Source organism: Cnephaeus nilssonii (assembly GCF_951640355.1).
Source record: "Cnephaeus nilssonii genome assembly, chromosome: 5".
NCBI lineage: Eukaryota > Metazoa > Chordata > Mammalia > Chiroptera > Vespertilionidae > Cnephaeus > Cnephaeus nilssonii.
The window spans coordinates 21754286-21765753 of NC_137076.1; the positions used below are offsets into that span (position 1 = coordinate 21754286).

Sequence of the window (11468 nt, forward strand, 5' to 3'; positions counted from 1 at the left end):
GTCTGGGGAGAGACCAGGAATGTTTGGGGAGGAATTCAACGTCTCTGTCACACAGGGGGTTCCTTGTGGGGCTAGGGAAAGCACTTTTTTGGGGGTGCGGGGAAGCTGAGGTCCTGATCTCCCTCCGGAGGGTGGGCGGGATCTCTGAAGAAGTCCTCGGAGGGTCGCCCCTGGGTGTGTCAGAGTCGCTGTGTGGGGTTTTAGAGTTAGTACCTGGATGTCATAGTGGAGTCTCTGAGGGGCCGGGGTGGGGGTTGGGGGTGTGGGGACATTCTCAGCCGATCCCCGCAGTGTGTGGCAGGAAAGGTCGCTGAATGGGGACAGTTGTTGTACGGGGTCTTTTAGGGATTGTTGAGTCCCCAGGTGCAGGGAGCGGGACCTGAGCGTCCTCCACGGGTGCATGAGATAATGAATTGGGGGGGAGGGGAGCAGTAATACCTGGGAGGGGGCCTTGTAGGGAGAAATAACTGGGAAGTCGGGGATAAAGGGGACCTCACCGGGCCGCCCCTAGTGCAGGCAAGGTCTTTGTGTAGAGTGTCTGGGAGATGGCGTCAGTGGGAGCCCAGAGATCACCCCAATCCGCCCGCGGGGGGCATTCCCGGAGGGGCGTCACGCCTTCCTGGCCTCCCGGGAAGGAAGCGAAACCTTCCTCTTCGGCCCCACTGGACACGGGTCCGGAAGCCGGGGGCTCCAGACAGCCTTAGCCCGGAGCGGGGAAAGGAAGAGGGCGTGTTTGGGGGGCAGGCCCCACCCACGCCCGCCCGGCCGGAAAAAGCCGGCTGTAGCCCAGTATGGAGAGCCCGGCCCCTGTCCTTATATGGGCAGCCGGAAGTGGCTCGGCCACCTGCCCTACGTCATTACTTCCAAATTTAGTCTGGAAGTCGCGCGGACTCTGTGGCGGGAAGGCTCTGCACTCCAGTCGGGTGGGCGGAGCCTCCCCTTAAAGTGCCCGTACCGCGAATGAATGGAGCCATTCAAATAATTTTGCAGCTTTTTTGGGGGGAGGAACTGGGACTAGGTTTTCTAGGAGAGATAGCGCGTGGCGGAGGGTAGGATCGATGTTCTCTATCTGCTCTCCACGTTGCTCGGTTTTCAGCTCCTACCCCAACCGCGCCTCTTCAGGTGCAGAGGCAGAGCGCGGCCCGGTCGTTTAGGGTCCGCAGCCCTGGGTTCAACCGGATGTCGTGTGGCCAGGTCCTCCACCTGCGTGGAGCTGGTGCGGAAGGAAACTGGGAGGATGTTCAGTGCGGAGAGCAGAGATGGCAGCCTGGGATGCGCTCATATCTGCAGACTTCCGCCGCCAGTGCAGCTGGCAACTGAGCCCCGAACCAGCCAGCTCGCCCTGTTCCGCTTACAGACAAGGGGAGTGAGGAGGGCTGGCGTGGGTTAGATACTACAGAGGTGAAGGCCTCCTTTCACTGCAATTGGCCCATTTATTCGTTTAGCAAACATTGGACTAGTCAGTCAGCCTCGGTTTCCCCACGTGAAGAAATCAAGTATAACAGCAGTACCGTCCGTGAGGGATCAATGAAATGTTTATGAAAAGAAAGCCTTTAACATCGTCTGGCACGTAGTAACCAATTAATAAGTGTTAGCATTGTTATTGGTTCAAGAAACACTAATAAGACGCCTGGAACTGTGCCCACGGGGGATGTACGGGCTCAAACCCGGGTATTCCCCTGAGCGAAGGAAAACTAGCCGCCTACGACCTGCTGGGGCCAGAGAACCCTAGCACGTGGGTGGGCCCTGAGCCTCTCCCTAGGCTCCGCTCCCCTGGGCCTGCGCGCGGGCGCATTGAGGTGGTGAGGGCTGAGAAAGGAGACCACCCCTAGTGCTCAGAGGGTACTGGGGAATGCTCCCCCTCGTCCGGGCTAGTGTCCCTTTTGTCTGTCCGGTAAATTCCACCCTGTCGCTTTAAGGCTTAAGTCTCTGGCCCCAACGCGGTGGAAAGCCCGATGCAGCGCTCTGATTGGGCGGGGCATCATGGTGACGTTACTCCGGGTACAAATGGGCCCCGGTGGCGGGCGCCCGGGCAGAGCGTCCTAGGGGTGTTACGGCGTCTGTCTGCGTGAGGAGAGAAAGCGTGAGCTAGCGCGCAGTCCGAAGTGCATCTGCTCAGCAGGGAAGTCCCCACCGTCGAGTCGCCATGGAGGTGCAAAAGGAGGCGCAACGCATTATGACCCTGTCGGTGTGGAAAATGTACCATTCGCGCATGCAGCGCGGAGGGCTGCGGCTGCACCGGAGTCTGCAGCTGTCTCTGGTCATGCGTAGCGCCCGGGAGCTTTACCTCTCGGCCAAGGTGGAAGCCCACGAGCAGCCCGAGGTGCCCTCGCCGGTCGCCCGCTCCCCTGACCCTCGCCTGCACCCACCGCGGGAAGCACCAACCGCCCCGGAAGCAGCGTCCACCGACGGTGAGCAGCCCTGCCCAGAGCCCATGGACACTCAGGAGGCGCCGAAAGCCGAGGAGACCCCTGCCCGCTGTGCCCCGAGACCCGCCAAAGTCAGCCGCAAGCGGCGGAGCAGCAGCCTCAGCGACGGCGGGGATGCCGGACTGGTCCCGAGCAAGAAAGCCCGTCTAGAAAAGGAGGACGCGGAGGAAGGGGAGTCCGCGGAGGTCCCCGATCGCCTGCAGGCCCCTCCCGCGCAAGCGGAAGGTGCCTTCCCCAATCTGGCGCGGGTCCTCCAGAGGCGCTTCTCTGGCCTCCTGAACTGCAGCCCCTCCGCGCCCCCGACAGCGCCTCCGCCGCCGGCTTGCGAGGCGAAGCCGGCCTGCCGCTCGGCGGATAGCATGCTGAACGTGCTCGTCCGGGCCGTGGTGGCTTTCTGAGGGCCCCCGAGCGCCGCTGCCGGAGTCCAGAGCGCGGGCCGAACCGTCGGCCCGAGTACACACACCCGAAGCCAGGCCACCCCCGCGGGAAGGCCCGCGGAGACGGTGGAGAGGAGCCGCGGCCCGGGAAGCTGTCGCCACCGTGTGCAGTGGCGGCGCCAAGGAACCTGAGCCGGGGCTGGGGCGCCCTCCTCCGAGACCGGCCGCGCCCACAGGTGCTGTCTTAACCGACGGGGACGTGGCCTTTCCGTCTCCTTCTGGGACTGGGTGAGGGGGGTCAGGTTCCTGACACTCCTCAGGGTCGGACTTTATTTTTCACGGGGGGCTGTGCTGCCCTTTCGAGGTTTTTCGATAGTTGGTGTCCTCGTTCCCAGCGCGGCATTCCAGGCACCCTTTCCCCTCGGGTGACATGCTTATGCAAGCGGTCATCGTTGCGTCACGGGCAGGCGTGGGGCGCTTCCTGCTGCCTTGCGTGGGTGTGGGGCCTGGGAGGGGGGCTGCCTGAGGCACAGCCCCCGCGCTTCTCCCCGCACCCCTGTGCCTTCGGGTCACGGGGAACGGATCTCATTTCAGGTTAAATTTTTTTCTCGTTTGGTGCGTTCGAGGTGGGGATATGCGCACAGTCTCCAGCGTGACCCTCCCTCAGGCACAGACAATCAACCCAGAAGATCTTGGTCTGAATCACAGAAGTGGGGGAGGGGGTGCTCCTAGCTCTGTAAGGCTGAGCTGGGCCCGTTTGGGGAGGGGAGATTCTAGCCAGTGCGTTTGAGGGCCTGTTTACTCTGGTGGGTTCTGTTTAACTCTGTCTGTCTGGCCTTTTGCTAGAGAGACCAGATACGAAAATAAAGACCATTTAACTAAAAAGTCGACTGTCTGGTTTTCTTCCCTGGTGGGGGAGGGGCGGGATTAAGGGCCAGGAGCTGGGGGCGGCTTACTGGGGCCGCAGAAACCGGCCCGACCGGCTCCCACGTGGGCGGGAGGGGCTGGGCCCCCCTTTTCTCAGCCAGTACACTTCCGTACTGGGCACCCTGGCGCTCTTACTCCTTAGAAGTTCCCCTGCAGCCCTGGCTCAGTTGGGTAGAGCGTCATCACTATACGCCTAAGTTTTGGGGTCCATCCCAGGTCAGGACTCAGCCAAGAGGCAACCAGTGAAGGGGTGTCCCAGCAGGGCCGTCTCTCCCTCTCTGTAAAATCGGTGAGTGAAATTTCAAAATAAGTTTCCCCTGCAAGTCTGGGAGAGCGAGGGCTTTCACAGTTCCTACGTTCGGGAGGCTACTGCTGGGGACCGTGCCCCACGCGCAGTTGGGGAGCCACGCAGGTTCCCCCCACCCGGCTGCACCTGACCCACAGATTCCGTTCTGGCGGGGGACCCTTGGGAGTGGGGGGGCAGGAAGCTGAGCAGGTAAACGTGGGATCCCTCTTGATACCATGTTCCAGTCTCCGGCTGTGGGGTGTGTTTGGCTCAGACAGGAGGTAAGCACCCAGCCTCAGTTTCCTCCTCTGGAGTCAGCCTTGAAACAGCTCCCGGGAGGAGGCTGCAGGTTTAGAAGCGCCCCTGGGAGCCTTTGTTATTTGGCTTGGCTCCACCCCAGGGGAGAAAGTCCTCATCATTCACCCGGCACTGGCCCCGAGAGGGGCCGCCGGGAGGACAAAGGAGCCGCAGGTGTGGGGAGAGGCGCGGGAAAGCACCCGCCCCACCTCCGAAAGCCTAGGTCCCCGGATCTGACCCCGAGGTGGGGGGGTGGGAGGAGGAGGCTGCATGGAGGAGCCCTCACCACACCAGCCTCTTCCCCACGCCCCTCCCTGCCTCCCACCCCCGCCCAGCTATCCTCCACGGCCCTCTGATTCCTTCGTGGGGAAGGTGGGAGACCGCGCCCCCCAGAACTCCCCAGTGGGACGTGGGGGGCCTGGAGCCCCGCTCCTCCAATGGCAGCTCCATGTGTCCGCGTAGGCGCAACTCCCCTGAGACCTGGCCGGGCCCCAGGAAGTCCCCGGCTGCGGGAGGGGGCCCCACTGCGCATCCTGTCGCAGGAACCGCCGGCCCTTCCTTCCGCGGGAAGCGGTGGGGCGACTCCCGCCCCGGCCGCCGGCCCCGGGGAGGGGCTGGAGGGGACTCGGTGGGAGACAGGCCGGCACCTCACACACACACACACACACACACACACACACACACACACACACACGTCACACGTCAGAATAAGCAACATGGAGAACTTGTCACAGTAACCGACATCTATGGGGCCTGGAGCTGTTAGTCCATGACCTGGCACTAGGTTATGGGACAGGCCCTCTGGGGATAGTTGATTGGACAAAGGCTGCGAAACCGACAAATGCCCGAACCCTGAGACCCTCTGATTCCCCAAGGAAAGTTCCCAGAAGGGTGTTCACCACAGTGCTGTCTGAAATGGGCACAGATTTGAAACAACCTACGTCCCCACCCCAAAGGTAAAAGGCCTGAGCCTGACGGATCCACCCGCTCAGGCAACCGTGCTGCTGGTGGCAACGGCCAGCTGCAGAAGTTGTGGGGTGAGGAGCACAGATTTCTGCGCCCAGCCAGCCAGTTCTACTTGCTTCCTGTGCAACTTTGAGTAAGTTACTTCACCTCTCTGGACCTCAGTTTCCCTGGCTGTAAATTTTGGAATAGTCCCTACCTCTTAGATTCATTGTAAAGACTAATCAAGATAGTACACAGGAAGTGCTTAGTAAAATGCCTGGCACAGTGTTATTTTTTTTTTTATTGTTAAGAGGCCAGGATGACAACAGTACAGATATATATGTATGGAAAAGTGTGTGTAGATGCTGTGTTAAACCCAGAGAGTTTGAAAAATAGTTCCCTCCTCCTCCAGTAGCTCAATATGAACAAGAATCTGTGTCCCCTCCCAGCTCCAGGGTTTGGCCATAACTAGTGATTTGGCAGGGTTGATTTTTTAAAAAATATATGTTTTATTGATTTTTTACAGAGAGGAAGGGAGAGGAATAGAGAGCTAGAAACATCGATGAGAGAGAAATATCAATCAGCTGCCTCCTGCACACCCCCTACTGGGTATGTGCCTGCAACCAAGGTACATGCCCTTGACCAGGAATCAAACCTGGGACCCTTGAGTCCGCAGGCCGACGCTCTATCCACTGAGCCAAACCGGTTAGGGCAAGGTTGATTTTTTTTTCTCCTGCAGGCTCCATGCTCATGGTTTCTTACTATGTTACCAGTGATTCCTGCATCAGGCCTTGGACCTCTCTGTCTACAACTCACTCCTGGCAGCCTCATTCAGTTTTAGAGCTCTAAATGCCACCTCTATGTGTACTACTAAATTTAGCTATCCATCCCAGTCTCCTTGTGGGGGTCTAAGGTATTCCCAATAGAACAGGAGCCAAAGAGAATTCTTGCTGTCTCCTACCAGTCTTCCAATTCAGGACTCCTCCAAGCCTTTCCCCATCTTCCTGGCTTCCTCCTTGCCCTTGACCCCCACAATCTATTTTACACAGCAGCTGCACCGATTTTATAAAACACAAACTGGATCTTTTCACTCTCCCAGCTCTCCCCTGCTTCTAGCACACTAGCCTCCTTTCTGCTTGCAGAACTGGCCAAGCATGTTCTAGCCCCAGGGCCTTTGCACTTGCTGTTCCTTCTGCCTGCAATGCCTTTCTCCCAGATACCCACACGTCCATCTTCATTTTCTTCAGGTTTTTGCTGAAATGTCACCTCCTCCTTAGGGAGGCCTTCTTTGGCTACCTGACTAAAATAGCACCCCACTCTACTCAGCCTTCCTTAGAGCACTGCTCACCATTTGAGAAGATATATTTATGTTTTACTTAGCATCTGCACCTCCATTCAAATGTTTCATGAATTAATGCCCAGCCCAGGCCAAAATGAGTGAATGATGTTGTCTGGGGTAAGCAGATGCTAAGTGCTTAATATTTATTATCTCATTTAATCTATGGCTTCCGATGGCTCTTAGAATTTCCCAAACTTCAGACAGTTGACAGGATTTTTATCAGATCTGTGTAACAACTGTACAAGTATTTATCTAATTTTTAAACTTAATGGTGAATTAATCACTCACCATACTTAGAAGGTAACAAGACAGTTGATAAAAGTTACAATGAAAACGAAATACTGTCATAAGATCCTGCTGAAACAGTAGCCAGTGTGAGGTTCCAGACAGCTTTCTTAGTTACAAAGGAAGATTAGCAAAGTTAAAGACACCTTGTTGCCAAAGGAGGAAGACTATCCTTAAGTCAGAGAACTAGCTGGGACTGAAAACTGAAAAGGAGAAGCTGAGAGATGTATTCTGTTATTTAAATAACAATGAATCAGTTTGTCCGCTGTCCCAGAGTTAGGAAAATTCTGCTCTGGAAGAGGGACAACAACCCTATGACTGTCCTGCTGGACCTGGGCCCAGTGCATCTCTGGCCTAATCTTGCATCAGCCGCCAGCTATACTGACCTGCTTTTTGTTCCTCATACTTCCTGTCTTCCCAGCCACTGGGCCTTTGTATATGCTCTCTCCTGGAGTGCTTTTTCCTTCCCTATTCACCTAGGGAAGTGTTTGCTGTGTGCCCCCCATTTTGATCCAAGATCCCTATATTTGACACTTAGATCAAGAGTTACTTTTTTGTTGTAATATTTATCACAACTAGTTTTACATTTGTTTCTGGGTTTGTCTCCTCTTCTAGCTTGTGGACTCCAAGAGGGTAGAGACAAATCTAGGAGATGCTTACTACTTAGTTTTTGTGAATGAATGAGGCCTTTGAAACTTTCCTTTGAGGTTGGTCCTGGTCCTGCTAACGTCCATTTTTAAAAAAATATTTTTTTTTTATTGATTTCAGAGAGGCAGGGAGAGGGAAAGAGAGATAAAAACATCAATGATGAGAGAGAATCATTGATTGGCTGCCTCCTGCACATCCCTACTGGGGACGGAGCCCGAAACCTGGGCATATGCCCTTGACCAGAATCGAACCCGGAACCCTTCAGTCTGGAGGCCAACGCTCTATCCACTGAGCAAACCCGGCCAGGGCCGTCCGTTTTTTTTATAGATCTGAAAACTGAGGACCAGAGACGAAGGCCCTGAAGGAGAGCAAATAGGAGACAGCTCTAGTTGAGTTCCCCATCCTGAGATTCACCTCCCCGCTTCGCTGGGCCGGAGTGGGGGAGGGGGAGAGACAGCGTCCCAGTTCAGCCTTGGGAAAGGGCCGGGCCACAGGTCGGACCACCCCAGAAACAGCACCCAGACCGGTTTGCCCGGTTCCGGGAGCCTGGGCGAGGTGCCCGCGGGAGGGGGGCAGACCGGCCAGGGCCTAGCTGTCAGCCCAGCGGGGCGGGAACTTGATCTCCACCAGGAAATTTAAGTCTCAGGCTGGGAGCTCGAGGTGGGTGAGTCACTGGCCCGGATGGGGGATGGAGCGACCTCGGTGTCAATTACAGGAGGGCGGGGCATGCAAATTCACCCCGCCCCGCGCGCTACGCCCCCTCCGGCCCCGCCCCCACCCCACCCCACTCTGTGCATTTCGCGGAGCAATTTGCAAGAATTCCCAGTGCAGTGGGTGGGCCCGGCCACGCTCCTCACCCCCGAACCAGTCCCTTCCGGATTCTGCCCAGACCTTCAGACGCTGGCAGCGCCCCTACCGTTACAAATACGAGGGCGGAACTCAGGGGCCACGCGGGGAGCCGGAGACCACGCGGGGAGCCCCGGGGGTTGGGGGGGGGGGGCGCTGAGAATCAGGATAAAGGCGAAAAAAGCGGAAGGAAAATGGGGGTTCCTGGAGTTTGAGACTCATGCTACTTGCCCTAGCCATGGAGGATGCTGAAACCCCCCACATGTGTCCAGGGGAGCCCAGGACCCCACATCGGAGTCCAGGGGAACCCAGACCGCCCCCTCCTGTGTCCAGGGTTGCTCTTAGGAGGGCACTTTATATCTGTTTGCTGAGGTTCAGCCTCAGGGGTTATTCCACCCACTCTGTGTTCAAATGAGTTCAGGTCTCCCCAAATGTGTGTTCAGGAAAGCTGAGGCCAGGGGCTAGGGCCTGAGGCCTCCCCAGCCTCAGCTTCCGGCCTGATCTGCTGACCGTTTTGGATGGAGCCCCTCTCCGCAGAAATCTCGCTGCCTTCCAGCCTCCTGGCCCTTCCTCCCCAGATTAAACCGCCCCACACCAGCACATGGTTAACTGTCAGTTAAGAAATCATCTCAGCGTTCACCGTTTCCCCCTCCCTCCCTCCCTCCCGCCCCTAGACAGCTCTTGGGCCCCCTAGGTTCCTGCCTTCCCGGCCTGCCACCCGACTGGCACCAATTAATTTCCTCCTCGGCCTCTCCACCCACATCTGGTTGCCAGCTGCTCGGCTTCGCCCTGCCCGCCCCGCGGGGTCTCCCAGGGAATTGCTAACAGCTCCCCTCCTTCCTGTGCCCCCCAAATATAGGCCGCCCCGCCAGAGCACACAGCCCCTGCCCGCAGCGTGGGCCAGTCAGGAGCTGACGGGACGTGGCGGGGAGATCTTAAGTCGGATGGAGGAGGGGTGGAGGGTGAAACTTTCTGGCCCGGAGATGCTGCTGGGGGATAAAAAGAGGGGAGTCGGGGGGGAAGGAGACAGGAGCTTTCGTCTGTGCTAAAGGCTCACGATCAAAGCCCTCTGGCTTCCAGATGGGCACTGGGGGGGAGGGCCTCTCCTCGGGGGCGGCCGGCTCAGCCCCCCCCCCTCTCGGAAAGCCCCTGAGCCGTGGTGGTGACAGCTGTGCCCTAGCCCTCCGGCGAGGCGTTTCCTTTTCCAGAGCGCGCCCTCCCGCCCTCCCGACACGCCGGCCGGCAGCCCGCAGACACCGCAGGACACCCGCCCGGGCCTCGGGAAGGGGCTCCCCACAGGGTCTTCCTGGATGAGTGAGGGGGAGGCGACTGCAGGAGAACAATGGGCTTCTGTGGCCGCCGGGCGCCAGGCGCTTCCTGTTAACCCTCTCCTGGAGGGGCCGCTGTGGGGAGCACCTCTGAGGCCGGGCCTGTTTGGGGGGGGGGGGGGGGAGAGGGGGAGTGAGGGGATGGACAAAGCCAGCCGGTACCCAGCGCCTGGTCTGTCCCAGGCGCTGTTTGCAGAAGCGATTGGGAAACGGTGATGTGGATGCAGACCTTGCCCTCCTCGTTGGCCTCCCAGGGCAGGTCCTTTCCCCTCCAAGGCTGAGGCGTGTGCAGCCAGGGGACCGGGCGTGGCTCCTCCCCCCGCCCCCCAAAGCCTCCCACTCTGAGCTCGGAGAAATCCCAGGGTCTCTGGGGCCGGGCGGCGGGCCCCAAGTGTCCCAGGTAAATGCAAGGCACCGCTATGTCTGCCAACACTGTCCTAGCTGCCTGCCTGCCCTGTTGCCCAGGGGTCATGCCCCCCGCCCACCCCCACCCCCAGTTACCTCACTGGTCTGGGCCTCAGTTTCCTATAGTTTGGGAAGTTCTCCCAAGGGCCTGGCAGGAGCGCAGGGCCGTCCTGAGGGGCCGGAGGGAGCTGAGTTGGAGTCTTGGAAACCTCAGCTCCACCTTGGAGCCCTGGGAAGACAAGTTGGGGAGTTCGCTGTGTTAACTGAGGCTTCATGCAAAGTCCCTCCTGTTGGCCGAGCCAGCCCGAGAGGCACCCCCAGAAGATTCTGGGAGCGTTCAAGGGCCTCTGGAGAGGCAGCATCCGGCCCCGGGGGGCTTCCGGTTCGCTATAGAGCAGATGACGCACCCTGTTCTAAGAAGAGACTTGTATTGGTGCTGACTGCCAGCTGGGAGCTGTGTGCGGCTTGTATTCACTTAGTCAACCCTCCTGCAAGCCTGGGTCAGAATTAAAGCCGGCACTTTTACAGACGAAGGACTTGAGGCACAGCGCAAATGTACATCCAATAAAACCAAGTCCACTGGTGTTTCTTTCTCTCCTGGATTTGGGTGGGAGAGAGGGGTGGGTAGGGATCTTTGCTTCTATAAACCCAGCAACCAACCTCCAGTTCACAAATAAGGAGAGCGCACCCGGGTCTCTCTCTCTCCCCCCTTGAGTCCACAACTGAGCACCCACCAGGTTTGCCCACTTGCTATGTGACTCTGACACTCTGACATCCTTTTCTCTCCTTTCAAAGATGAAAACATCCCTAGGGGCCAATTTGTGCACACTCACCCAGGGGATTGAAAAGGACAAAGGTGGTTTGTGTGTCAGTGTGTGTGTGTGTGTGTGTGTGTGTGCATGTGTGTGTGTGTGTGTGAGAGAGAGAGAGAGAGATCATTATTTACTGAGCAAAATCAAATTGCTAGACTGGGAAGGCTGCTGCCTGGCCCCTGGCTGGTGTCTGGAACAGGAAGTAGCTCAGTGCTTTGCCCTTTAGACCCCAGGGCAGTCAGGGAGGGCCGACCGGACACCACCCTCCCAATCAGGGTCCTTTTTGAGGCCGGGAGGGGCCTGGACCTGGACTGCAGGCCAGCCGGCTGCCAACCGGCCTCCACCTGAGGCCCCTCCCTCCCTTCTCTCCTCAGTTTTGACGCACCCTTCCGGAATTAACCTTATTTTGGCTTCTTGCCCGGAGGAAGGCCAAAACAAGCCTGCAATTACTCACTGCTGCGTCCCTGGCGGCTATAGCATTCACTCAGCGTGGGGTGGGGTGGGATGGGGCTCCTGGGACCCTCTCCCCCCTGGGCTCAAGCCT

At 58.2% G+C, this 11468-nt stretch overlaps 1 protein-coding gene across 1 annotated transcript; it reads left to right on the forward strand.

Moving 5' to 3' along the window:
• The first annotated feature begins 2010 nt into the window (after window positions 1-2010).
• Window positions 2011-3726, forward strand: IER2 (immediate early response 2). Its single transcript, XM_079770300.1, has one exon. The coding sequence runs from the start codon at window positions 2147-2149 to the stop codon at window positions 2825-2827; it is 681 nt and encodes a 226-aa protein (XP_079626426.1). The 5' UTR covers window positions 2011-2146; the 3' UTR covers window positions 2828-3726.
• The last annotated feature ends 7742 nt before the right edge of the window (window positions 3727-11468 follow it).